Raw genomic sequence first — 25,534 nt, forward strand, 5'->3', positions numbered from 1 at the left:
TAAGTATGGTAACATACGTTTATGTCTGAGACACAGTAATTTTAATCTACAAAAATAATACATATATATGAAAAAATATTTAATTTTAATAAAATATCTGTAGTTTGTAATTATTAAAAAACAAAACATTCCCTCGTGACTGTCCCCGAAAAATAACCAAAGTTTTTAAAAATAACAAAGCAGAGAGAATCGTTTTAAGAGGAAAATATTTTATTTTGTTGAAAACCTATTCCTCCTGTGGCGATCAACGATAAGATCTACATCGCCAACTAATGCGCCAAATAAGGATGTATTTCAACATGACACAAATTTCGTATTAACGTTGTTGCTGGTTTTCTTTACTCTTAAAAAGTTCTGTTATTTTTGGAACAGACTATGTGTTATGCTTACGTTCATTGTGAAAAATGTATAAAGAATGAACAATCATAAAAGTGTTAACAGTTGGAAATATATAGAAAGCCTAGGCGACGTTCGATTATAAGTCTGGATCTATTTTCGACAAAATAGATTTGAAGTTAAAAATCGAAAAGTAGAATGTAGAAACCCTACTCGTTGTTAGCCAGGTAAAGCTCGTTCCTGCCAGCATTCTGGAATCAGCAGGAGTAAAGATTGGTACTAACGGTCTTCTCTTCTTTATACGCTTTCCTTCATCCTCCTCTTTCTCTTCTCTCTCTGCCACTCCCTCTCTCTCTCTCTCTCTCTCTTTCTTTTCTTCTTTCTTCGAAGAAAATCATGTTCAAAGCAACTTGTAAAAGCACTTCCTAAGACAAGAGATAGCAAAAAGTAGACGGTGGTATATATTAAAGACGCTAGCATAACTTTGATGGTACACAGAGAACGTAGGGAGAAGACGGCAAGTACGTTTCACAAGACCACGAAAGTCAAACCAAAAGACAGACCTAAGGTACCGAGAGTGAAATAAGTGTAAGAGGATGGAGAATAGAGAAAGGAGAAGAACAGTTCGTAATGATTGGCACACGGATATACGTGCATGTTCATCGTGAGGGGTGAGAAGTTTGAATAGGTTGCCGAGGGCGTAACAACGTCGTAGGCCTTGTATACCTTGCTTCGCTTCACCTCGCATCGCTATATACGACTAAGTACAATATAACTCTCTCCTTTCTCTTGTCGCTACAGTCTGACATAGCGGCCCTGAGCAATGGACGAGTTTAGAACTAGCGACCTAAGCTTTATCTACGAACCGCCGTTCAGATTAACGAAACAAAGAGCTAGCATGCTGCGAAGTGTGCTCTTTCGTCTGTTAACAACGGCCTTCTCGATGTCATCTTCTCCTTTTCTCTACTGTTATCGGCGACCTCTTGAAAATTTCAATTTTTCCTATCTTCTTCGCGTGTTTCTGCGCCTACCTCGCATTCTCTTCGTATATACTCTCGTTTCTTTGTGATTTTCGTAAGTCAAGCAAGTTATGTTTTTTAACTTTGAAAATCGCACGAATGTAGAATTGGACTTATCAAGTTGCGCGCTTCTATATTCCACGGTCTACAAGCTTGACGCGTTTCGCGATACTTTATCTTAATGGCAATGGCAATAATATTAACATAATAGCGTGTAATGGAATAGTCACTTTCCTCGCATAGAACGTTTCCTGTACACAATTTTTAAACTATAGCTTTGATCTAAGTGCACTTTTATGACCGGCAACTTATCACTTCCATAAATTCTTTAACCCTCCATTACTTACTTCTAACCGCTTTCTTGCGTTTTATGAGTTTACGACATTTTACGATTAATCGAATTTTTGTCGCGCACTCACCTTCGCTTATGAGGCTCCCAAGAGCGAAACGGATTTAGTCGATAAGAACTTGGGAATTGCACAAAAGTGACATACGACGAACCTGTCCTTTCACTGTGTTTAATCGTTCGTTGATCAAACTTTTTAAACTATTTTCTATAAGTAAACTTCTCCGATACATACTCTTCGACCTAATATTGTTATCATAGAAGACAAAATTGCGAATACTTTTACTATACCCTTAACTATAGAAAATAACGCTTTAGCCGTTGAACTAAGATCTCGGATACCGAAAGTCGCGAAAGTTTGAACGCGGATCGAAGACGTGGCTGTCGATTAATTCGGACACTCGAGCCAACTCGTCTTCTAATTTAATTTCGACAGCAACGATATGCAGTTCGTAGTTACCGCTGCTGCTGCTACTGCTACTGCCGGTATATTGGAGTAAACATTACACAGTTCGCATCGTTCGATGTACAGTTAGCCGGACATTGTGCTCGGTAAGTTTGCTCGCATAGTTGTGTCCAGATACGGCATCTCTGCGCATGCATCTTCCTTCGAGTTTGCTGCTCTAATCTTCTACGAAACAGCTGCGCGATATTGGAACGGCATGCAAGGTGTATACCACGCGAGGGCAAAATTCACGGAGTAATTAACGAGCAAACAATCTCTGAAAAAGCCACGATCGTGATACAAGAAAAAAAATATCGATGAATTTCTGCTCTAGAATTAGTCGAATCTTATTTATCTCTCTACTTCGCTGACAAAGACAGAACCACGGGAAACGGAAAGAGCATACGAGTGTTCCTGCTGTTACAGCAGAGTAGAAATCCTCAATATCACGCCTCACTTACCGAACAGCGGTAGTTTTCCTATCGTAACTCTATGCATTCAAAGAAGTTTGATGGGAAAGTAATATGCTCTTTCTTTCGGAGTTACTTTTTTTCTTTATTTCTTCGCTAAGTTACTCCGACGTTGTTACGGATCAAAATAATTATATTTCGTTCCATTCGTTTTCTTTTTACCTTTCTCTCAACGACATCGACTATATAATATATTACTTTTTTATTTTGTAATCTTTTGCGCATCTTTTGTGCTTAATCTATAATCAGATCAGAATGCATCATCGAGTTTCATTTTCTTCAACGTTTCTCGTTCGTTCTTCGTTATAAAATATTCCGAAGTGCTGGAATTCCTAATAAATTTGAAGGATTTAAATTTTTCTTCGCCAAGCTACCCCTTAATCCTGCAAGTTATTAACTTTCCAACTGACCTGACGTTCGAGGCATTCCTCCTTCTAGAAGAAAGCTACTTCTAGCTCCATAAATAATCAAGACTGGAGTAGAAGCTACGCAGTTGCGAAGTTTACAACTAATACTACCGTTCGGTTCTCGCTTTTGCAACAACGAATAAATTAACTCGCTAGGAGTCTTACTCTCGATCTTATTCGCGTCCATAAATGGCAAATTCCTAAATTTGTAAATGGATTTTGATAAAAAATTGCGATACTTTTCCGAATCGAATTACATTCGGTTTAAAAGCGATATTATCGTCATATTGACATATACGTATTTTTTCGAACGACATAAATTTAAAATGAAATAAACCAAGTATGGACGAACGTTCAAGCATGAATAAATGGAGTGACAGATTCTGGAAATACCGCGATCAACTTCAGTTAGGATCGCAATTACCAACAACGACGTCGAAAGACTAATTGTAATAGCACGTTTGCGGAGATCGATGGCAACAGAAATCCCATGTCTAGACAGCTTTATATTTAGCACTGTGTCGAAGCAAATTCGTCCGCTTTAATTAACGTGTCTTGAGAATAACTTGAAAGCAGAAAAATAGTCATCCATATAGCTAGAACGTTCACACTGAAAGGACATGATCCGAGTACCTATATTCGCCCAAGTACTTTTACGCGTATGTATCGTGCTAGACGCGATATCTCTGTAGAATATTGTAAATCGTGCAGAACGTAACAGGATGGTCAAAAGGAGGAAAGGCTGATGAATCCGAAACGAAGTATAAACTTCCAAAGGAAGTAATCTTGAGATCCCATACGGTTCGTGTCAAGGGTGTAATTGGAGCCTGAAGGCAATCACGAGATTATCTCGGACATCGTTCGCTTGTCATGTCTCTCGACACCCCTTACACGCTACTGCCTTCCGGTAGAAACAAAGGTACCCAGAGGAAGCTTCATTAAGCCGTCGCTCTACCAACAAAGCGCCGATAGTTTCGGTTAAATTGTTAAATGAAATGCAGGTCAGCTATAAATACAGCGATCTATCGATGGAAACTTTGACATCGGCCATTTGCGTTTACAGCGCTCGACTTCCTCGGATAAACCCGAACAATATACGCTCAAGTGGTTAATCTTTATCGTTCGAACTCTCTGAACTCTAAACTTTAGAATATTTTGTTGGTATTGATCATCTTAAGACTGGCGGAGATCGAATATACGTTAAACACGTATTAGTCCGTAAAGTTATCTTCGATTGTCAGGGCGATGGCATTCGAGCAGAATGAAATTAAAAAAGCAGCAGGCATCATATGTAACGTTTAAAATGAATTTTATATCGCGTAATCGTTCAGGACGGTTGAATTCTCGCAAGTAAATTTGATTTTCCGCTCGGCGTTACTGACGTGCGGATAATGGCCAATATGGACCTCGAAAGTGACCCGCTCCCTCCAACGTTAACACCCTAATAGCTTTCTCGTAATAATCGGCGTAAAGCAACGGATCTGCCTTTCTGTCGTTAGTGCCACTAGTGTCGCGTATCTCTGTTTAAAGTATTTCCTTTAACATCTTACTTCTTTCTTTGAAGATCAAATGGAACGAAATGACTTGTATATTGGAATACGTAGCGAAAAATTTTCGACGTGGAAAAGTAGGTCAGTTACCGATTATAAGCATGTACATGTATACGACTAAAGAAACATCGACTAAAGCCGAATAGCTTTCGGTTCAAGCGATTTTCAAAGTCCTACTCAGCTTTTTCGCTGTCTGTTCTTTCTATGGAAGAAATACGGAAGAAAGCGACAACGAACAACTCGAAATCCATTTAGCTGTAAATTGCTACTCGTTCGCTTCAACCGCGAGAGAGGCAGGACAAGAAAATGCTCGACTGTTTCTACATGCTCGTATATTTAGAACACGCAAAAAGTCGCTGTTGCTTTAAACGAAAATACGGAGGATAGTACACGTACCGCATATATTTGATTTAATTATAACGATCATCATTTAATCTTTATTCGTGATTTAAACAAAGCACATACACGTATATGTACGTGAAATGGAAAATTTATGAGCCGATGAATAACATTTTTGGCATAGCGTGATAAAAGATTTCACAGTCGAACTATACGCGTCGATCGTCCAGTTTCTTCGGCGAGTGATCGAGTCGCACGAAAACGAAAAACGAAACGAGCAGTTAATCACTTTAGATGGAATGAAATATAAAATTTCGACGAGCTTACGTGTGTGAATATACGAAGGATTTTCCAACAGCATATTGACATTTTACATACATTTTCACTCGATGGAAAAAGCGTCGTATGTATTCGACACAGCATAAACTACGAAACCCTCTTTTACGACTCCTTTTTATGCGACTACGCGAACAAGACACTTACATACCACATTTTCGACGCAAATTCTGCCGTTAAACGTTGAAAGATGTCATTCGCGTAAAAGTATTTTTATGTAAGCAGATAGTATTTTTAATTTCGGTCTCTGCTAGAACCGAACTTTAGATAAACGCATGGCGTTTGAAATAAATCTTCGTTTTACGTTGTCCGGTTCACCGAGATGTACATTGTACGTACATCTATCGTATATGGATTACAGAAACTACGAAAAGATCCGTAGAGCGTAGGTTAAAAGACGGTTTAGATGGCAAACGATAGCAGACACAGCAAAACCGCATCATTTCCGATTTACCGTAGCATCAAAGACCTTCTGTTGTTTCCGTGACTCGGTCAAAGAAGAAAGCCAGCTGTTCGTGTCATATCGAGGTAATTCGATGTGTATGGCTAAAGAATGTTTCTTTCGTCGTCTGATCATTCGCTCTTTCAAAGTGCTGTCGAGACTGTCATTCGAAAAACGCACAACACGCGAAGGAAATGTTAGAATTTTCAGTTTAGTATACTCTATGGTACATTCTTCTTTCTATTTGCCTCTGTTTGCAATATAAATTCAGCGTATGGCGCATCGAGAGATGAAATAATATAGCAACTAGAAACTCGAAAAATAGAAGTCCTGTTTCAACAATTATTAGATATCTTTGTTTCGTTTTCCGTTTCGTCAGCTCGGAAAGGACGGTATCATACGGAAAGGACGAGCGTAGACTGCGGAACACGGAGGCTATCCAACTGATGTCGTTGTGATTGTCTTTCTTTCGAGTTATTGCGTTCTCCGAGCGACCTATTTCGTTATTCGCGTTTGTCGCTTTACGGTAAAGGTGAAATATGAAAATTGACAAAAAAAATCAGTCGTCAAACAGAAGTCGCAACAGTCTAAATTGGTCTGAACGAACCGAGGCTTTCCCAATTGCATAGATCCTGCGTCGCTGATGGCGCCAAGCGACACTCGTTTATTTCGTTAGAAAATTGAGACGTATATTATTATAATGAGGGAAATAGGAAGCAGAGAAACGGTATATCGTGGAAAGAGAAACAGCGGGGAAGGGATGGGAAGGGGAGCAAAGGAGGGAAGAAGGAGAGAGACGGAGAATCAAGATAAAGGTGAAAACGACGATGTCCGGAACTTCAACGTCAACAATTTCCGTCTACGTTTCTACTTTTTAATTACAGAGTCGCGTGAGCCTCTGGCATTCGCAGCGGACGACGACAGTCGCGCTTGACGAGGCTGCCTCCGCTTGAATCCCCCATTCACGCCATTTTTTGCGGTCTTCCCATTACCGAGATTGTGTGTCTTTCGCTTATTCTCCCTTCGTTATGTCTTCTACTCTTCGGCCTCGGCAACTTAACGATCTACTCCCATCCTCCCCTCTAAACCACCAACGAGAACCGAAACGCCTGCATCTCTCTCATAACTGTTTTTATACATATACGTGTACCTACGTAAGTCCAGTTCCAAGCTCTCAGTATTTTCACCAAGTCTTTGTTCGATGCTCATCCTTTCATATACGTATACGTAAGAAAACGTTGAAAAGTATGGCAATTTTTTTTTTTTTTTTTTTTTTTTTTGAAAAATCAATCTCGAACCTCGCGCGTTTCTTTTGAAAAAATAAATAACGCGGTTTCGGAGGAATTGCCGAATTGCGTAGATTTTTTTGATCCGGATTCCGGAACTTTTGCAAGAAAAACGAGATTCTAAAAACGATCATTAGAAATGTACCGAGAAAATCGGTAAGGAAACGTACGATGCATCCGAATGAGATCTTTTTAAGTATGTACATTTAATTCGAACTTGGATCAGCGTTCTACAGAGGAGCAATTCTTTACGAATGTAAAATGCGGCCGCTTGTTCGATGGTAACTCGTCTTTCGTCTGAACGTTATCGGAAAATTAAAATGTTACCATAAAGGTAATTCTTCCCTCTTGGGAAGAGACCAGGATAAAACTCCGTCTTATTCTTTCTATTCTAGAAAGACGATGTATTAAACTTGTCTTAAGATCACTCTATTTGTTCGAAACTTTGTGTTTCCAGTTTGCAATTATAGCCAACGTAGGAATATGTTTCCTGTTATCTGTTATCTCAGGGTCTATCATTTTATGCGGCGTAGCTGTGAGACGGAGTAGTTTCTTTACTTAAAACCTTTCCGCTTGTTCCGTTGTGTCTTGTAAATAGATTGTTTATCTATAAATAACAATAACGTTAGTAGCGATTAAAGAAAGGTCGAAGGTAAAACTATCGATTTATTCTATTACTTTTAGCTCTTTTTCATTCTGATTCTCCATTCTTCTTTCGTCCGACGAAAAGGAAGGTCGTTAAAATATCTCCGTGGAATAACTCTTACTAATACGTATTTCTTGGGTCGGCAATGTCGACATGCGTTTCCAATTAAGGTTTATACAAAAGTATAGAGACACTCGGGAACCGGCATCCGAGTGTCCTTAGAACCTCGACAGAGGAACCTTTCAATAATGTCTCCGTATGCACGGAAGAGGATGGAAATCCTTTCTAAAAGAATTGTTCTATCTATTATTCACGAGTTAAGCGTCATTCGTGCGTTGTTTTCAGAACGATAGTATCTATTATTAAGAATTTCCTTCAAATTCCTCACGCGTGTTGTCAACCTAATAACTAAATATACGACAAATTCGCACAATTGGTCACAATCAGTTAAGGGGTTCTATCAGAGACTTTGCCAGCGTTACGTTGGAACAAGGCATCAAATGCGACAACAAGCGCACTTGCTGGATGTTAGTAGCTGTGCTTCTACGCGCGCAACAGCATACTCGAAAGGATGGCTACGTAAATTTTAGGGGAAATTCGAATACACAATAGGGACACCAGCCCTTGTCCTTAAAGTTACATAATACGAGATCTTTGTAAGTACGCAGTAACGAATAGCTAGGTCCCTTGCTTGCTTCGTTTAAATGGCCCTTTTAAACACCGAAGTTGAACAATTATATTGCATAGTATACGAGTGAAATTCAACCGATATAAATAAACATTTCGATTCGCAAGGTATCGTGAACGCGTTGTTATTTTATTATTTGTTCGATAGAGCGTTTAAACCTTTCCGACTGGTATATCCGGTCGAATCGCGCTGAAAGTGGTGGCTTCGTTAAACATCGGCTAAAATTCAAGTAGTTGGCCGAAATTCCGTATTAAAAGCCACGCGCATACGATGCACAGACATAGTGTTGCACTTTCGAAACATCCTTGGCACGAAATAAACAGAAATGCTTCGTTCCGCGACTCCCTTCGGAGCAGGTTTTTGTGTGTAAGAAAGTTTTTTCATTAATCTCGAGCAAGCTGAGATACACGAATACGTCGAAATACATGGACAGCATCGCGATTTCTCTGTCACTGTATTATTTGATCGTGTCCGTTTTCATTCGTTTCAAAATATTATCGCTTTCGCGTACGTAATAGATAGAAGAAAATAAGATAATTATTTTGAAATTTCCGGTTGATTTAATACGATACAACATGCTTAGTAGCTGATCGCATATTCGCAAATAATTAGTTCAGGTTTCAATTTTCCTAAATAACAGAGGTATTTGACATCGGCCGCTCCCGCGGCAGGAAATAGACTGCAGTTTTAACTTTCTGATTATCCGTATAATTCGATTTGAGCTGCGAGGGAGTTTGGCGTTCGACCGGTTCTTTAGTTACGTTCTCGGAGGTTTCCACATTACGGAATCGCGAACACGTACCGAATGCGGTCGGCCGTAATTCACGATCGAAATTGAAAGAGTTTTTTTCCAGCTGCGAACAAATGAGATCAGGGAGGCGAACCGACTGACAATGGATCGCGAGTTCTTACATCTTTCTTGGATAGCTATCGATCATGCACCGTGAAAACTTTTGATTAACTTGACTATTTCGCAACGGGCGTTACATAGTAAACACATACGTTTCGTCTAGGTATTCTTTCGTACGCATACGTATAAACGTACAAGTATACACGTCGCAACTTTCTAAGAAATTTCCTAACAAGGGTTGAAGCAACTTTTAAGGACGAATAGACGGAGCTCGTTTAAAATATCTGGTTAACTGCACTCGCGATAACAATGCCGCCGAGTGAAACGGATATTCGATACCACTCGTTAAATTTTATTTGTGGAAATAAATTTTCAAAAATATAATTACTTAACGTTGTACGTTAATATTCGCATTAACGAATTTTCAAATTATTCTTTAATTTGAAAGCCAAAGTTCTCGAGCTTCTCTCTCGTATAAATCGACTATTCATTCAACCATTTAGATCTACTGAGCGTTTTTACTAAAATAGAAATAGAGAGAATCGAAACTACAAATTACACAAATTGCCTACTTCTCTTACAAATATTGACATTTAGTGTAATAACAAAAGGAGTAATTGGAAATTGTCATTCTCTAATTAAAAACGTAGTAGCTTGAATCCACAGAGGTTTATAGCTAAAACAAGCAAAGTGTCAAGTAGAGGTTGTGTCGGCTTCGCTCCAGGTTGTCATCCATCATGTTCGAATTACATCGTAGCTAATTAATATCGATGTTTCCTAAAACATCCTGTTTCTTATACGGAAACCAGCGATCGATGTAACCTTTCGAAATGCAAACGCCTGAAACACGAAACAAGGGCAATTAGAAAAAGGTGGTCAGAACCAGGAAGCTTCGAAGAAATATACTTTTTCCATAGTTTCAAACGGAACGATAAATTGACTGATACCAACTTGATAAAACTTGCCATTGATGTTTCTTAGCTTGTCGCTATTTGTAACGAGAGATCGAACGTTACATATTTGTAGAAATCCTTGGTACGTATACCGTTAGATCGTTGAGATATAATTACGTACAATAAACGTGGACAGTTGATCGAATCGTTCAAAAAATAGTATAATAAAACGCTGCAGTGGTGGCAGTCAAAGTATCTGTCTCTTGAACGATTCTTAATTTTGTATGGATCGGTATTTCAATTACTACGATGTTTATATGTATAATACATTACATTATGGACACTTATATCCTAGAAAAGGTAAAATTAATCGTACAACTTTGTTGTTATTGTTACATATTTGAACAAAATATTATCGTTATCATGATTGTGAACTTGGAACGTATCAGTTACCAATTGATCGTTGAAATTTCACCGAACCACGAATGAGAATGTCTCGAACGATACTGTATAGAGCATAATACGACAATACAAACTATATTATAAACAGACGATCGGTATCACGTTTGTCACCCGTTTATAGTTACCTACGATCGACAAATATACATGTACATGTACAGCAACTCTGTACCAACCCGTCCTATGCACCAAGGATAAGCCTGTGCAAATAGTGACATTAATTGCCTACGCGTCGTCCTATTTGCATGCCATTATTCAGAATAATTGATGACTATTGGTAGCCTATGCGTTGAAACTCATTACCATATTTAACGTACCGATGCGTTGTTTCACACATACTTGTCACCTTCGAAAATTCTTTAATCCGTTCTTTAATGAACATTTAATCGCGTTTAGAAACCTTTCTCTCGTTCAATGAGTATTTTTTCTCGGTTGATCCTCCTCTATCGGTCAACGATCGATATCATCGTATTTGATCAAATTTATATTCAAAGATACACATTTATTAAAGTACAAGTAATATAAAAGTAAAGAAAGAACAAATTTTTTCGATGAAATCAAAAAATGAGCATTAATATCATTTACTTATATCGTTTGTCAAAATAACTTCAAGATCCAGTACATGTATATATGTATATATATACATACATTATTTACATATTTAAAGTTCGACGAGCAGTAGATTACACTGGAATAGACAATATTGACGAAGATTTTAAAATACGATATCAAATTTTCTTAATACAGGATTCCGCGATGTTTCTTTTTAATTTTCGTTGATTCCGTTTCAACGAGCGGCATATTGAAATTAAATGAAAAGAAGTCAATGATTAAAATATAGCATCAAAGAACGGTGAACAATGGTGATTCGAATGGCGCAACTAGAGCATTGTATGACCCAATTTTGATGAGATTGCGATCAGGTGACCGTAAAAGCTGTGCAGGGAGAATGTCAAAGAGAATTGCTTGGAATTCGAACGCCTGTTCAACTTGGTATCGTATTTACGATACTGCTGCTTCGCCCAGTAAATGCTTTGTTGTACGACGTCGTTTGCCGTGGGTAGAGGAAATAACTGTAACCCTGTAGCCAAGTTCAAAACTCGCCTCGCCGCGCTGCGGGTAAAACCTTATTCTCTCTCTCCCCCCTTTCTCTGCCTCTCTCTTCCTTGCTTTTTTCTTATGCGACCTAAAATTTAAGGCACCTATACCATTGTTGCTATCGTTGGTATTTTTCATTTTGAAGAAGGTAAAATTTCAATTTTATTTCGTCATTTCGTTCGTGTATGCCGTCGACGTAATTTTAAGGTGCAGTTACACAAAATAAACTGAGAAAGATTTTTAGAATTTTTATAGAACTCAGCGTGCGCTTGTAAACAGAAAGCGAGCATTACGCGTATGATATTTAACGAGAGAAATAATACGTAACGAGTAAAAGAGCGGAAAGCCCGAGGTCCCGAAAGACGCGCATATCATTCATACGGTAAAGGCTGGAGCAAAATGACGAAGGAACTAAAAAATCTCGACTGTTGGAAATTTGGTACAACAGATTCAAAACTGTCAATCGGAAATCCCATTGGCGAACAGAGAAGTGCGGCAGGGAAATGTTTTGGTGCTTCGTCGAAGCGTCGAATGACGCGACGATGGGTATTTTCTAGCTGGTTTCTGCATTCCATGCAGTTTGTGTTGTAGAGATCACGTAGAACCGAGTAAATAGAGAAAGAGACTAACGGGAAAGAGAAGAAGGACCGACAATGGTTGCGCGATGCACAAACCATCAGGATTCGGACAATTGCCTTCACCATCTCATTTGTCGGCCATTGTTTCACGCGTGATAGATTTCGTTCATCGAACTTCCACCAATCGCTTTTTGATTATCCTAATTCGAATAAAACGACCATACGTACATATTTAATCGATCGCGATAAACGATACCGCACTACCTACCGATATATGCATTTAATTTTATCGTACACTATAAAAATGCTTCAAATCGTATTAAAACCTTCTTGATAAAAAAAAATTTGAAAAACAATGTTTTCATAAAAAATGAACGCAAAATTTCAAGCAGTTCCGTTTTAAAAGCAAAATAAAAACAACGCGAAAATTGATCGAACGCTATAAAATAACGGATGATCGTTCGCGAAACGAGATAGATAATGAAACCTAAATACCAACAAACTCGGAATAAGTGGTAGATTTACGATGGCGATGCGCTCCGAAAATTTTGAATATTTATGTCTAGCCATCTTCGAACTTTCTGGAAGCGAATCGCGTCTCTGCAGACAGTCGGCTCTGATATCAGAAACCAATATATCACTCCCTTCGAGAATAAAGCTCGTCCTCCTCGACTTGCAAGATCAAGGAACTCTTCCATCTAAAAACGAAGGAAATTTATGACGTACGTTACTTCGGCTAAATCTGTAAGTCGACTATACATATATTTGTACACTCGTTACGAATTAAACATCGATCAATTTTCGTTTACTCTTTACTTTGGGGACAAGAAGACGAATAAGGATACTAGATCCAAAGCACTCGGATGCTCGCGTCTTTTTATACCTTTGTCCAAAATCTGTATAGAACTTCAAATGAAAAGCTTCTCCTATTAATTTCGAGCAGTTACGTAAAGCAGAAAGCTTTAGTTTCTAGATGAATTTCAAAGAACCTGCATTAGTATTTCGTGGAAATTGTCGTTGCCGTGGAAAAAGGAACCGTGTTTCATCGAAAAGTACCTAAGTATCTTATCACGTTGATACTTCATAAATTGCCAGTTTTTTTAGCGGATCTCGCTAATCTGTTTTACCAAAATCTACCGATGCATCGGTAAGCGATTCACATGGAAAGTATCGTATCTCGTACAATCAGATAGATCGTTGCCAAACTTTGTATACGTTTTTGCTTTATTGGAATATCTGTTGAATATTTTGGTATAAAATTTGCTGAGAAAGTCTAGTTTTTTCTGAAATAAATGAAAAATGAAATGAATCGATCGATCCCTGTCACTTTTACTCAACGTCCCGACTATAAACAATCTTCGTGAAAACATGAAATATTAGAATCGATGTTATCTGAAAATACATTCATCGTGCAATAAGAAGCAATGTAAAACACGGCGAATTCCTGCTGCTGTCTCGACGCGAATTCCGCGAAAGGTTCGCAGAGATGCTTTCGCTAATGGCAGCTAAAAACACGTTGAAAAGCTGGCTATACGACACGTTAACGAACATTACGCGTTACTATATTACTACTACTAAGCATACCGTAACATCTAGCTCGGTATAACGCGAAAGCATCGTTGTACGCTAGTTCTAATCGAATAACGAGAATTTGTAACGATAGTTTGCTAAATACACCGATAGCGATAGATAGTTTTTGATCGGTATCTTATTCCCTACATGATTTGGATATTAGCGACTTTACTATGCGCCCGATGAATACACCTAAGGCTGAACAGAACACATTACTGGCGGATAAATTTGTATTTGTACGGAAACGTAAGGACAATTTTGTCGGTGACCAAATGTTGAACCTTCTGGGCTAGCTGCATAAATATTTCACGGGAAGAGACCGCAGTGATACGTTAGAGGTGACGTAGATCTTCGTCGGCCGGACTTTGTCGTTTCTGTAACCGGTCTGGAGATTGTAAAAATCGTCGGATAGTCCTATTCAGCTGTATTAGATGTCGCTGAAAACTGTTTCGTTTCGCCAAAAATCTCGTGATCTCGTTTCGATCAAAAATGTTCACGATCACCTTCCGCGAACTATTCCTTTGACAGATCATTCGCGAATAATTTGATACGAATCACAAATCTTTCTTGCAATTCTCTATATCGTTGATGAATTTGATTAGTTTCGAGGAAAAATATGTATATAATGTAGTATATCGAGGAAACAATGATTTATTTTTTCAATCTATTCTTTTTTATCTTTGCCGAACCTGATTGAAACCGAAAATGTCAGGCATAACGTTAAAATTCACGGGTTCTCGGTTATATTTTTCACCGATAACAAATGGATATAGAGAATAAAGCAAAGGTGAATGATGTGATAAAAAATTACTGCAACGACCAATCGCGTGTCGCGAGATGCTCGTGCGATATACTTGCATACGTTGCAGTATCGTTATACCAACTTTGACGTAGATATTGCAACTTTATCTTTTAACTTTATTTCTAATATATTATAACTTTAATCTAGATAGACGAAAACAAAATGCGTGAAAAACTATCGTTGATAAATGAATAAAATTGAAAAATCAACTAGAAGAGAACTATGACAAATAGGGAAAAATGCAATAGAAGCCGTTTTATGACCGCAAAGAATATAAAAGAGCGCAGTAGTGACTAGATATATGTCATTCCGCAAAATTTGTAGTATCATTTTCTAAGATACGTCAGAAATTTTTACAAAGAAAAAAGGCTATAAAAGCAATGAACAATTTCTATCTTTCGATTAATCGTTTGTAGTCGCACAATCTCAATTTCGCAGTTACATACAATTACCATTTCGATGGTACGTATGTTCTTAAATACCAGGCAATCGTCTTGCGCGACGCTTTCGTTCGTTTAACTTTGGAATTTATGATCGATCTATTACCTACATACATAGATATGCGAAGTAAGTCAGGAGTGGCGTCTTAAAGTCTCAAAGTAATAGCACATCAAACTAAAGTTGAGTGCATTAAAAGATTTATTTTCACTTTCTTTACGCAAACGGATTTTAAACACCGTCGTGTATTCGACCTTGTGACACATTTATCGAAGACGGAAACTACGACAAATCAGATTATCGTTATTAGAGGTAACCGGCCACGATTCTCATAAATATCCGTTACAGAATTTCGAAATGAGATTGTCAGACAATTCATTTTCCTCATAAATTTTTATGAATTGGACTACTTCGAATCCACGAAACTTACTTTCGTTTCTAGAAGGAGAAGCACGTGCTCGGCGTACAAGCGACCTCCGACGAGTCGGTGACGAGATTTTTTTTCCTTGGATAACGCACAGACCACCACGTTCCTTGGTTCACAAAGCAGAATTAACGGCAATTGTCCTCGAGCGAGTCAAAGATCTCTCACCAATCGGAACCAACAGGACCGCTCATTTTTACGTCATATAACGCGTTAAATAAATTTTCATTGGAGAGAAACGCGCGGTGCAATCGTACAAGTCGCAAAACTCTATTTCGAATTGTAGTTTCCGAAGAAATAGAAACGTAGGACGAGAACGAAAGACGAATGTGCCGATGTGTGAAACGGCGATAACGTACAGTTCCGCCCACGAATCTTTTTCACTATTCGACATCACCGATTCCTCGCTAGTCAGACTCGATTCTTTTTCCTTTCACACGCGGTCATTTCAATTTCAAGATCGCGATCCTACTTTTACGTCAACAGGGGAATAGATGACATTGATATAAAATCGATTTTCCAGCGTGGAAGCCCTGTCATTATCGCAGTTTGACAAATTGACATATGATAATCGCTAGGTTTGTCCTCATTTTTTCCTTAACGCAATAATTTTTGTTCGACTTTTAGTGGCAAAATACATTTTATTCAAATTTATGTATTATTCCGCCTACAGAGGTTCGATTGAAATCTTAAGATACTGTTTTGTAAAAACAAAAACGTGTAGTTTTACGTTCGTGAAACACGTCGCTTTTGACGCTATTGTCGCAATTCGAAAATAAATTGAAATCACACGTGGCTTTGTATCAGGATTATTCTATAGAGATATTTCGCGCGTATAAAATTTAAAAAATCACCAACGAGTAACAAAAATCAAATAATACCTTTATGATACAAAGGATTCAAAGAACGTATCGACGTTTCCTCCGTTTATTTTGTCGTTTGCTTCTACGCTATACTAGTTTTACTAACGTCTTCAATACGATAGGTGCAACAGCTATAACGTTTTTAACACTATCGTTGTTGCATTTATTGGTCGCGTTTCGTTCAAACCGATAGATGCTTACGTGATTTGCATAGAGTCTTCCTTCGTCGCGAACGACAACCGTTTACATTTTTACATTCAACGTCAAGACAAAGTACCATACAAACATAGATAATTATAACAATAATAAATAAAAATTGACCAAAGACTGACTTTTTGATTCTACTAAGCGCGTACACACCTGAACGATTTTAATCGCAATTTCGTCGCAAAGTTTTCCCACAAGCTCGCGTTTTCTTCTACTTAAACGCATAATTTGTCACAACATTGGTGACGGTTAACTAATTTGCGTGCATACCTTCCCTCGCTAATCGCGAGCTTTGTTTTTCTTTACTATTGGAAAACTTCCAACGAAACGCGTATTCGTCTATTCAAAAGTTTCGTCGACACAACAAAAATATATACTTTAGAAGAGAATGAGAGTAAGAATAAGATAACAAAGAAATTAATCGCGTGGCAGATGTGAAGTTGAGGAACCGAGCGAATCGTTAATGTCGATACTATCGGAAATTAGTAAAAAGGTATTGCAATTTTCAATGTTGAAATATTCGACAAATGACAAATGGTAAATGACAAATAACAAATGACAAATGAATTCGACAAATATTCAACAATATTAATTAAAATTCAAGGTAACAATTTATTTGGTTATCTTCCATATAAAATGTCCATTTAAATTCGCGATAATCGCGAAATAGATCATTAATCTGTCGCTAAAATCGAGTCGACTAATTTTATCTGCTTATATAGGAATTAATCAGGTACGAACGTTGTAACGCCAACTGAAAACAGGATTAAATCAAAAGTTAGAAATAGAAGCTTAGCTCGGCAAAGGATCGATCGTTATTCGTTCGTAGTAAGTTGGAAAATCCGCGAGTGAGGAAAATTTTCATCGATTTTCGTTGCTCGCCTTGTTCTTTCGTAAGTAACCGAGAGAGGAAGATGGCACCATCGCGAACAGAGTTTCTAATATTTGCATCGTTCGAAGACAGCGGAATAATTTGGCACACACGGCACGACATCTCGCGCGTACAACCGAAGAAAATAAAGAAACTGTTTGAACGCGATAACCCCAGCGAGAATATGTTTCAAGGTATCGGTGAAGCGGCTATTACGAACGAAACGAGCAAACTTTGAATCCCTCGATGCCGATTGTTACAAGCTTACAAACTGTACGACCGAGGATCGAATCTTTCAACGGAAAAACGTTCTTCCGATCTCTTTGGACCGCGTGCACGACATAGAAACGATGAAACTGCTGCAACCTGGTTAACGTTAACGTTACCTTACCTTTACCTCGGTCCATTTGTTATTCGCCTACCGGGGAGAGCTTTGCCCATTCTACGAAAGCACGCTGTGCTATCGCGCCATCCCAACTTTCGTCCCTACGATTCGACGCCACGTCCGTTTCTCTTCACTGGAAACTGCAAATAAAGCAGCCGCCAATGCCGATAATAAAGACCTGGCACTCTGCTCGCCCTTATCACTCGTTATGCAGGACCTTCTATTTCTCCTCGCCGACAAAATTATTCAACGAGCACGCGATCTTACCGTTTCGCAAAATGCTTCCAATTAAACTTCCGCTCTTATCATATTTTACCCTTTGTTATTTTACAAATTCGAAACGAGTACCTTCTACGCTCGATTTCCTTCGTTGCCTTTCTAATTAACATCGACGCTAAAAACGCTAAAACGCAACGATACTTGCTTTAAACTAGCGACGCAGATCGATCTTTTGAAATCGATTTGAAATCGTTCGAAGATCGTTAAGACCGTCAAAGTTCGTTGATTTTCGATGGCAGTTTGTGACTGATTTGCGGCAAAGTTAGGTGAAATTTGCGTTTCTTTCGTAGGAGAAGAATCAAAAAGGGAGAGCGATTTGCTCGATCACGAAGAGCTCGACGCGGCATAGCGACGACGATTAATTAGTTGTAGGTGAAAAAAAGCAGAGCACCGGAACGCGTTAAATTCGATCGATTCGAAGAGACGAGTCGCTACACGCATGCCAGTCGGCTCTCGAAAAGAACTCGCATACAGCAAACACGGAGCGATCAATCAAGCGCCATTCAACGACCATAATAAAATAACATGCGACAAGCTAGAGCTTTTTTACCAGCAATCGGACAACGTTACACACGCCGACGATTTAGTTAACTGAATGGCTATTGAATGACTTTTAACGAACAATAGAGCGAAGAGAAATGCAAATTCCTCGAAAGCAACGAGTCTCTCTTTACCGCGTTTGTCGGTTCGCGTATTGTCGCATCGAGGTGGATCATCGGAAGTGGCCACGTTCAGCCGAGTGATCTCGAAAATACTATTGCGATTAAAGTAATTACGGTAGAGTCGAAATCTCGCGATTCGAAGAATCTCCTGCGAGCGACAATGGGAATTACGTTGAAACTGTGGAGACGATTTATCACGAAATTTTGGAAAGACAAATAGGCTTTTCTCGAATGAAAATAACCGATAGAATGGAAAAAGCATCGACGGACAAAGTGTATCGATGCAAGAATGTGCAAAGAATCCATTGAAAGAGAAAGCTGGGGAGGAACGAAGGAAAACGAGCAGAAGCAAAAGGCAACGACTCCGAACGCGTTGTTAAAACACGCGCTCAACGGCAGAGTAATATGTGGGATTGCACGGTAGCGGAAATGCAAATAAAAAGAGACGACAAGGAATGAAAAAAATGTTTGAAGGCACAGTAGAATAGGTGTGGCACGCCCGGTGGTGCTTCTTTATTTTTACCTCGAAACAGCCCGGAAGTGTGCGTGTACCATGTACGTACGTATATACCGGAAGTATATTCTTAGGAAGAACGAAGGGAGCATTGAAATGGCAGAAAAACTTGCTCTATTTAACTGCAACTTTCGCGGTACTCGGATTCATATGAAAATTAGTTCTCATTACAGCCGGCGGTCATGAAAAAATAAACAATAAAACGTATCATTGGCAAGTACTTGTGCATACTCGCGGCTAGTACTTGCATACGATAAACCATCTCGCGTTTCCAGTCGAGATAATACTCGCTCGTCCTATCTCAAATTGTAAACTTCCGGCCTTAACTTAAAAACCGCGTCAACCCAGTATACCCGACTAATGAGAGTTTAATTAACATGCTACGTGTATCCGACATGTAACGCGTTTCCTGCTCGTCGCTCGGTCTGTCCTTTCGCACGGATTCTCCTCCTCCCTTTCCATCCTTTTTAACGCATTTTGCAACATCGCCTTTGCCAACAACGTTATTTTCGCTTAACAATTTATTCGCTCAATTTCCGAAAATATAGTAAACATAATCGTCACAAGCGCTCTACTTTGAACAGATAGCTCCGCTTCGATCGAATTAAACTCGATTGCTAAAAATCATCTCGATAAATTTTCCCGAAGTCGTAAACCGACAGAATTTGAAACTTGGTTGTCGTTGCGTTAAATTCTCATTGAATTCGCTTCGAGCGAATAGTTACGGACAAAGCGAGTACGAAGAACGAGTATTCAAGGATGCGATAAATCTGCATTTTCTATACAAACTTTTCTCTCAGTTAAATACTTTTTCCGAGTAGTCCTGCTTGCTTTGTTTCTCAAGCAGTCGACCCGTGCGTTCCGGATTAAAGTCGTGTAAAGCATTTTTTCCACTAAATGTACGGCCAGTTTGATTTTGATAAGTTACGCGGAAAGCGGACGAGAGTTTTCACGTTGGTCTTGCGAGACGGTAACAAAGCGATACAACGACCAACTCTATAATCACGGGACATTACTCTTATTATCTGTACTCGCGGCAACAAAGGCAAATTAAGCCGTAAACCTCTCCAGTAAAATATAAGTTTCTTGTAAAATATGTTTATCCCGTACGTTCCTATCCGTTAAGTATTATTTGTCCATCGATCGTTTTTAGTCGACTAAGAAATTTCGTCCAGCTTGAATAATCTTTCTCCCTTTACGTAACGTACACAACGTTGTTAAACTAGCGAATTTAATGAAACAAATAATTCCTTAAAAATGTCTTATTCCGATAGAGTTCTTTTTACCTTGAATTAACGATTCTAAGGATTCGATTATGAAACAACGGATAAATATAAAGTACGAAACGACCTTGCTACAATGCATTAGCTTCCGAGGGACGCTATAAATATGGAATACCTGCAGATATAGCGGACACAGGTGACACGGGGAAATAAAACTTTACGCTTTAAAGCACGGAAACCGTATTAAAATTCTTAAAATATTGCCTTATCACGTTGAATGCACTTAGCGTTTCATACGAATCCATTTCGATGCAATTTCCTCTTCTTCTATCGAGTTTGCTCTTTCGCCGAACAAATTACCGTTCAATTTTTCCCGATGGAAAATTTATCTACATCGGTATGTGTGCTTTGGAGAGAAACTTTGGTAAAAAAAAGCGTCCACGCTTGTATTTGACAAATTTAGATTTGCGAGTGCGATTTGAAGTAAATAAGCCAGAAATAATTCGGCTCGTTTCCAAGGACGTTTTCATTCGACAGATCGCAGAATGATAGATCATGACGAAATTACGAAAATTATTCGATAAGGGAATAGGGCCAGAAGTTAAGATGGAAACGATCAAGAAACTCAAAGGATATTCCACTTTCATCGAAGGCTGAAAGCAAGTTCAAATGGGCGAACGTCGTATTTGCTCCAACAATTTGCTTTCTATACCGTTCGGATTTCGATGTAATCCAGCGAGTCGCCGAGTGTTTGACCACGCGCTCGTCTAACCTCTCGCTATTATCTCAAACCGCTCCGTGACAAACTTAGGTCATTACTGGTGGTTCGTTTTCAGGCTGAGCGCAACGCTCCCTCCACTTTGATATTTCTTATTCTTATTATCAGAATTACGAGATTTCGGTTCGTTTTCGTTAAGACTTGACACACCTTGAACGATAATCCCTTTGACGGAGGAAATGGAACGATCTTTCTGTAAAAGCATCGACTTTTTGTTACAAGCAACGTTAACAGGAGAGTAATTGCTATTCCGATTTAAAGCCACCGAAACCACACAGAACGTATAGTCAGAAAAGAGAAATACAAATGGAACGCAAAATGAGCAAAATAGTTGCAACGCTCTCGTCTTAATTATCTTCCGCCTGACGATGATAAGTATTCGTATTTCGCTTCAGTAGTTTAAAAATAGCTTTGCCAAAATGCGAAGATTTCACGCGAAGAAAATTGCTCGTTTTTTGCACCGTTCGATTAATAATATCTTTATTTTCTCTTACCGAATGCGTTACTCTGTCGTTGCTCGTGCTGAGGTATCGTTTAGATTTTCAAGGTTTTCAAAAAATACGTACAGTCTTTAAGAGATGATTTACTTGCACTTAAATTCCATCGATTTTCAAACTATCCCCAAAAGAACGAAAGCCTATCCAGGGAGACATTGCAGCTCGAACGTTAAATCTTTCCTGTTCCATACCGTGCGAATTCGATACTTTAAAACGAATAATATTCCAAATCTTGCAAATCGCACGCCACGCGTACAAAATTAAACCTAAACTGAAGCTAAATCGATGGACGAAAGGCAAAGTATGTATGGTTAACAATGAAAGTCGGTCGAAAGAATTCATTGGATAATATTAGAAGAACTCGCACGAGTTAGAAAACCGAAGCCAAAGCTAAAATTTAATCAAATTGAAAGTTTTCTGAAAAGGGAACGTTGCTTTAGCGCATATATTTATTTCCTGCGCAACGTTTCGACAATTGGAGCATAGAATCCAGAACGTAGCAACGATTTCATGCATCGCGCATGAACGTTGAAAATTCGTGAAAATTCGTTGAACGATGCTTCCTATCGAAAACTGTGCTTCAAACTGTTATCAAGTACTTCCGTGGAGTATAGAGCAAAATGAAACAAAGAAATGCATATCGTCGGACGAACGAATTGTTCCGAGGAACATCGTTGAACTCGGCTATATCGTTGAACGCGTACGAGACGCATTCTCCGCTTCTGCTAAATGTCTCCTTTCGATAATAAAAGTAGATTCGATTCGTCCTTTTGACCTACCACTGTACGTTATTACGCAGCGATAGTCGAATCAGCGTCTTTGGTCGCAGATGCTGACGCGGTTGGTTAGAATTCTGAAATAAGAATATCTCGGAATAACGAGTAATTTTGGGTGACGAGCGCGCGTGTGTAGACCAATAGACGGAACGCGTTCAGACGGAAGAAGCTAGAAAGTAGCTGAACGTACTATCTGCTATTCGTTGGTTGCTCTTTTGTATTCGGTAGTCGGTATTCAGTGGCGGGCCGATGGCTGCCGTGTTTGGCCAGGATTTTGACGTTGATGACGAGGGATGATAGATGCGTCCTGCATCCATTACGAAAAGTTGGACTCGAGGGATCGAGAGGCAGGCTAGCGCATGACTGCTGATACCGCCTCCCGCATCCGCATTACCGAGGATACGTTACGTCGCTCTTTCTCCGACTTCGGGATTATATAACACAGTAGAGACCGCTAAAAGTTCCACGTTATACGTATTTGCCTCGATCGCGTTTCTCTTAGTAACGTTCAGCAGCAATATGTTCGTTCTTTAAATTTACTATCTTGTACGATCGCATCGGATGAACGTTACGGTAGTTTGGCATTCGTTTATTTGTTAATTAATTTATTTATTTATCGACGAACGCTTCTCACTCTGCAAGTAAGTTTTTTTCTCTCTTCTATTGAAGATTATTACGTCAAACGAATAACATGAAAAGCCAATGGGTAACTATATTTTCTATTTTTCACTAAAGTCAAAATCGTACTGTCATTATATTTGTACATACTTGCGAATGAATCGATCGAACCGCGTATTTAGATCGTATATTTTGATGAAACTATACCGCATATTCGCATGAACGAATGGCGTGTAAATGCATGCAACGCGATATAGCTAACCCGTGTAAGAATAACTCTTTGGCCAAACCGACGCTCTGCAGGGAAAAGGCTCGCGGCCGTTATTCTTTTAACACCCTGTAGCCGGTAAGTTAGATCACGTTCCATGTAATTGATGCGATTCATATTCATAGGCCGGAATCAGAAGTAGCGAAGTAGAATAGCCGGCAATGAATCCGAACATCGGAAGTAGCGAAATAGCGTCGTCTTACGTTGAATACGCAAACGAACAGGAAGGAACGATAATTTCAAAACGAAAAGAAAAAGGACTGTGCGTTATTACGTGTCTACAGTAGGTATCTACTCACTGGTAAATATGAATGGCTTTAATATTCCGTAAGCACAAAGGCGCCACTTTTTAAAGTTCATGCATATCCCGGACGTGACCAGAAATTATTATAAAATCCTAGGAAAATCTGCCGCAGGCAGCGCAGCAGAGTTAGATGCTACGAATAAAAAGCTGTACGCGTGTAAAAACCCTTTCTTTAACCATCTCTTGCGTTCTTTATCGTTACATTTTGAATGCGTTACCATTCGAATGTTTTTCGACGTACGACTGTTCCCCGATTAGACGTTAAAGAGAAAGATGATAGTCCAATAAATGGCAATAACATGTTAACGAGTCTGCGGAATAATCCAATCACGGTGTACAAATATTTAAAAAAAAATTAATCGTTCGAGATAGTATTCGTGCAGTTTGAAAAAGATGGCGTGACAAAAATACATATTTCAAACGGTTTGATTAAATAGCTCAAAGTTTTTCGGATATCGACTGTTTTCATCGAACTTGAGAAATTATTACGACAGTTTTATTTCACTCGAGTCTTCGACTTTTGCTTTTGTTTCTTTATCGCATATTTCCGAGTTAATAAGAAAAGTGCCGAACTTTGCTTAAATAAAAAAAACTGTCCTTACTTGAGTCCAAGAGAATCGCTAAGGATAGAGTAACATTATCTATCTGCTGACGTTTTTTATGTTAAACTCAAGCACGAAATTACACGGTACACTTTCAATGACTTTAACGACCATTTGTTCATGCATGCTTTAAGATATTTGCAACAATGCGCATACAGACCAGTTCCAACGCGAAGATACGTACACGTGTACAGGAGTGAATTGTAATTTTTAAGTGTATTTGCTACTTTAAAATGATAATTAACTCGTGTAAATCAGCAAGAATGTTTCTTACCACTGATTATATTTTATCAGTACCAGTTACCAATTAGATACGAACAACGACTAATGAAATAGATAGCATAATTAATATCCACCTGTTAACATACATTCTACGTGCGAGTAAACAGATGTTTTTTATCCGGTTGAACGATTTTAGTTACGATTACGAAATATGGAAGAGACGGACGCTAGTCGCGCTAGTATCGTAGTATTATCGTTCGATATGACGAAAATTAATCGAGTCGTTTTGCACGTTGACTACGATCGAAAGCACGAAAGAACTACGAATTTGGACGATTCGTTAAAAAAGAGTGTCGTTTAATGAAAATCAGCCGCGAGTATTTATACGTATATTCTATAGGATTCTGACCGGTGGCCTCAGCCACCTTAATTCGAACCAAGATATTTCACATGTTCGCAGGAGCGAAGGGCGTTTAGCGCCTTCGTTTGTCTCTTACTTTAATTTAATCTCAGCCTACGAAAGTAAAGTGCCATCTATTCTTACAAACACCGTCAACATCGAGCCCTTCGCTACTTTCCAGGATTAGTCGGGAACAGTTGCTTTCTTCCTAGCCAAATACGCGTTTCTATGTTTTCAAAACCAAGAGCTATCGTTAAAACGAAGGGACGGAAAGGGAAAGGCGCGTTTAAATGCAAACGACAGATCGACGTAGAACGTTTCACTGAGACATCGAAACACCGTTTGATTAACATTTTCATCGCATCTGGAAAGTTTAGAGTTCTTAGAAAATTCAAAATTACAAATTTTCATTAAAAACTTTTGCTACCGATTTGCATAATTATACCGTTCTACTGCCTCATACCGTACCACCGACGCGAGATTAAATTTCCTTGTATGTTTCGATCTACTTTTCTTGACATTCATCCAGTAGATTTAACTTCGCACGCGTTTATTCGCATCGATAGAGTAGCGATTAACTAAAATTTCTATGTCACGATCGATCGTTAAGATCACAAGCGAGGATATCATATCTACGTGGA

At 38.9% G+C, this 25,534-nt stretch overlaps 2 protein-coding genes across 7 annotated transcripts in view; one reads left to right on the top strand and one right to left on the bottom strand.

The window, feature by feature from the left end:
- LOC100650509 (tubulin glycylase 3A) overlaps nt 1–16,280 on the bottom strand; it is a 33,572-nt gene extending 17,292 nt beyond the window's left edge. For 3 of the 4 annotated variants that reach the window (XM_048406382.1, XM_048406381.1, XM_020867980.2), the window contains exon 1: nt 15,431–16,280. The gene's annotated coding sequence lies outside the window, so the exon portion shown is untranslated. The remainder of the gene's footprint in view (nt 1–15,430) is intronic. The other variant, XM_048406383.1, reaches the window with a different exon arrangement.
- The window catches only part of LOC100643512 (lysosomal acid glucosylceramidase), a 35,474-nt gene that overhangs the window by 2,867 nt on the left and 7,073 nt on the right, over nt 1–25,534 (top strand). The window contains exon 1 of one of the 3 annotated variants that reach the window (XM_048406395.1): nt 23,156–23,185. The exons of the other annotated variants lie outside the window; for them this stretch is intronic. Coding sequence (XP_048262352.1) covers nt 23,171–23,185 — 15 coding nt within the window. The 5' untranslated portion in view covers nt 23,156–23,170. Of the gene's footprint in view, nt 1–23,155; nt 23,186–25,534 lie in introns of those variants that run through there. 3 annotated transcript variants of the gene reach the window in all.

The sequence above is a fragment of the Bombus terrestris genome, chromosome 6 (genome assembly GCF_910591885.1).
Source record: "Bombus terrestris chromosome 6, iyBomTerr1.2, whole genome shotgun sequence".
NCBI classification, from domain to species: domain Eukaryota; kingdom Metazoa; phylum Arthropoda; class Insecta; order Hymenoptera; family Apidae; genus Bombus; species Bombus terrestris.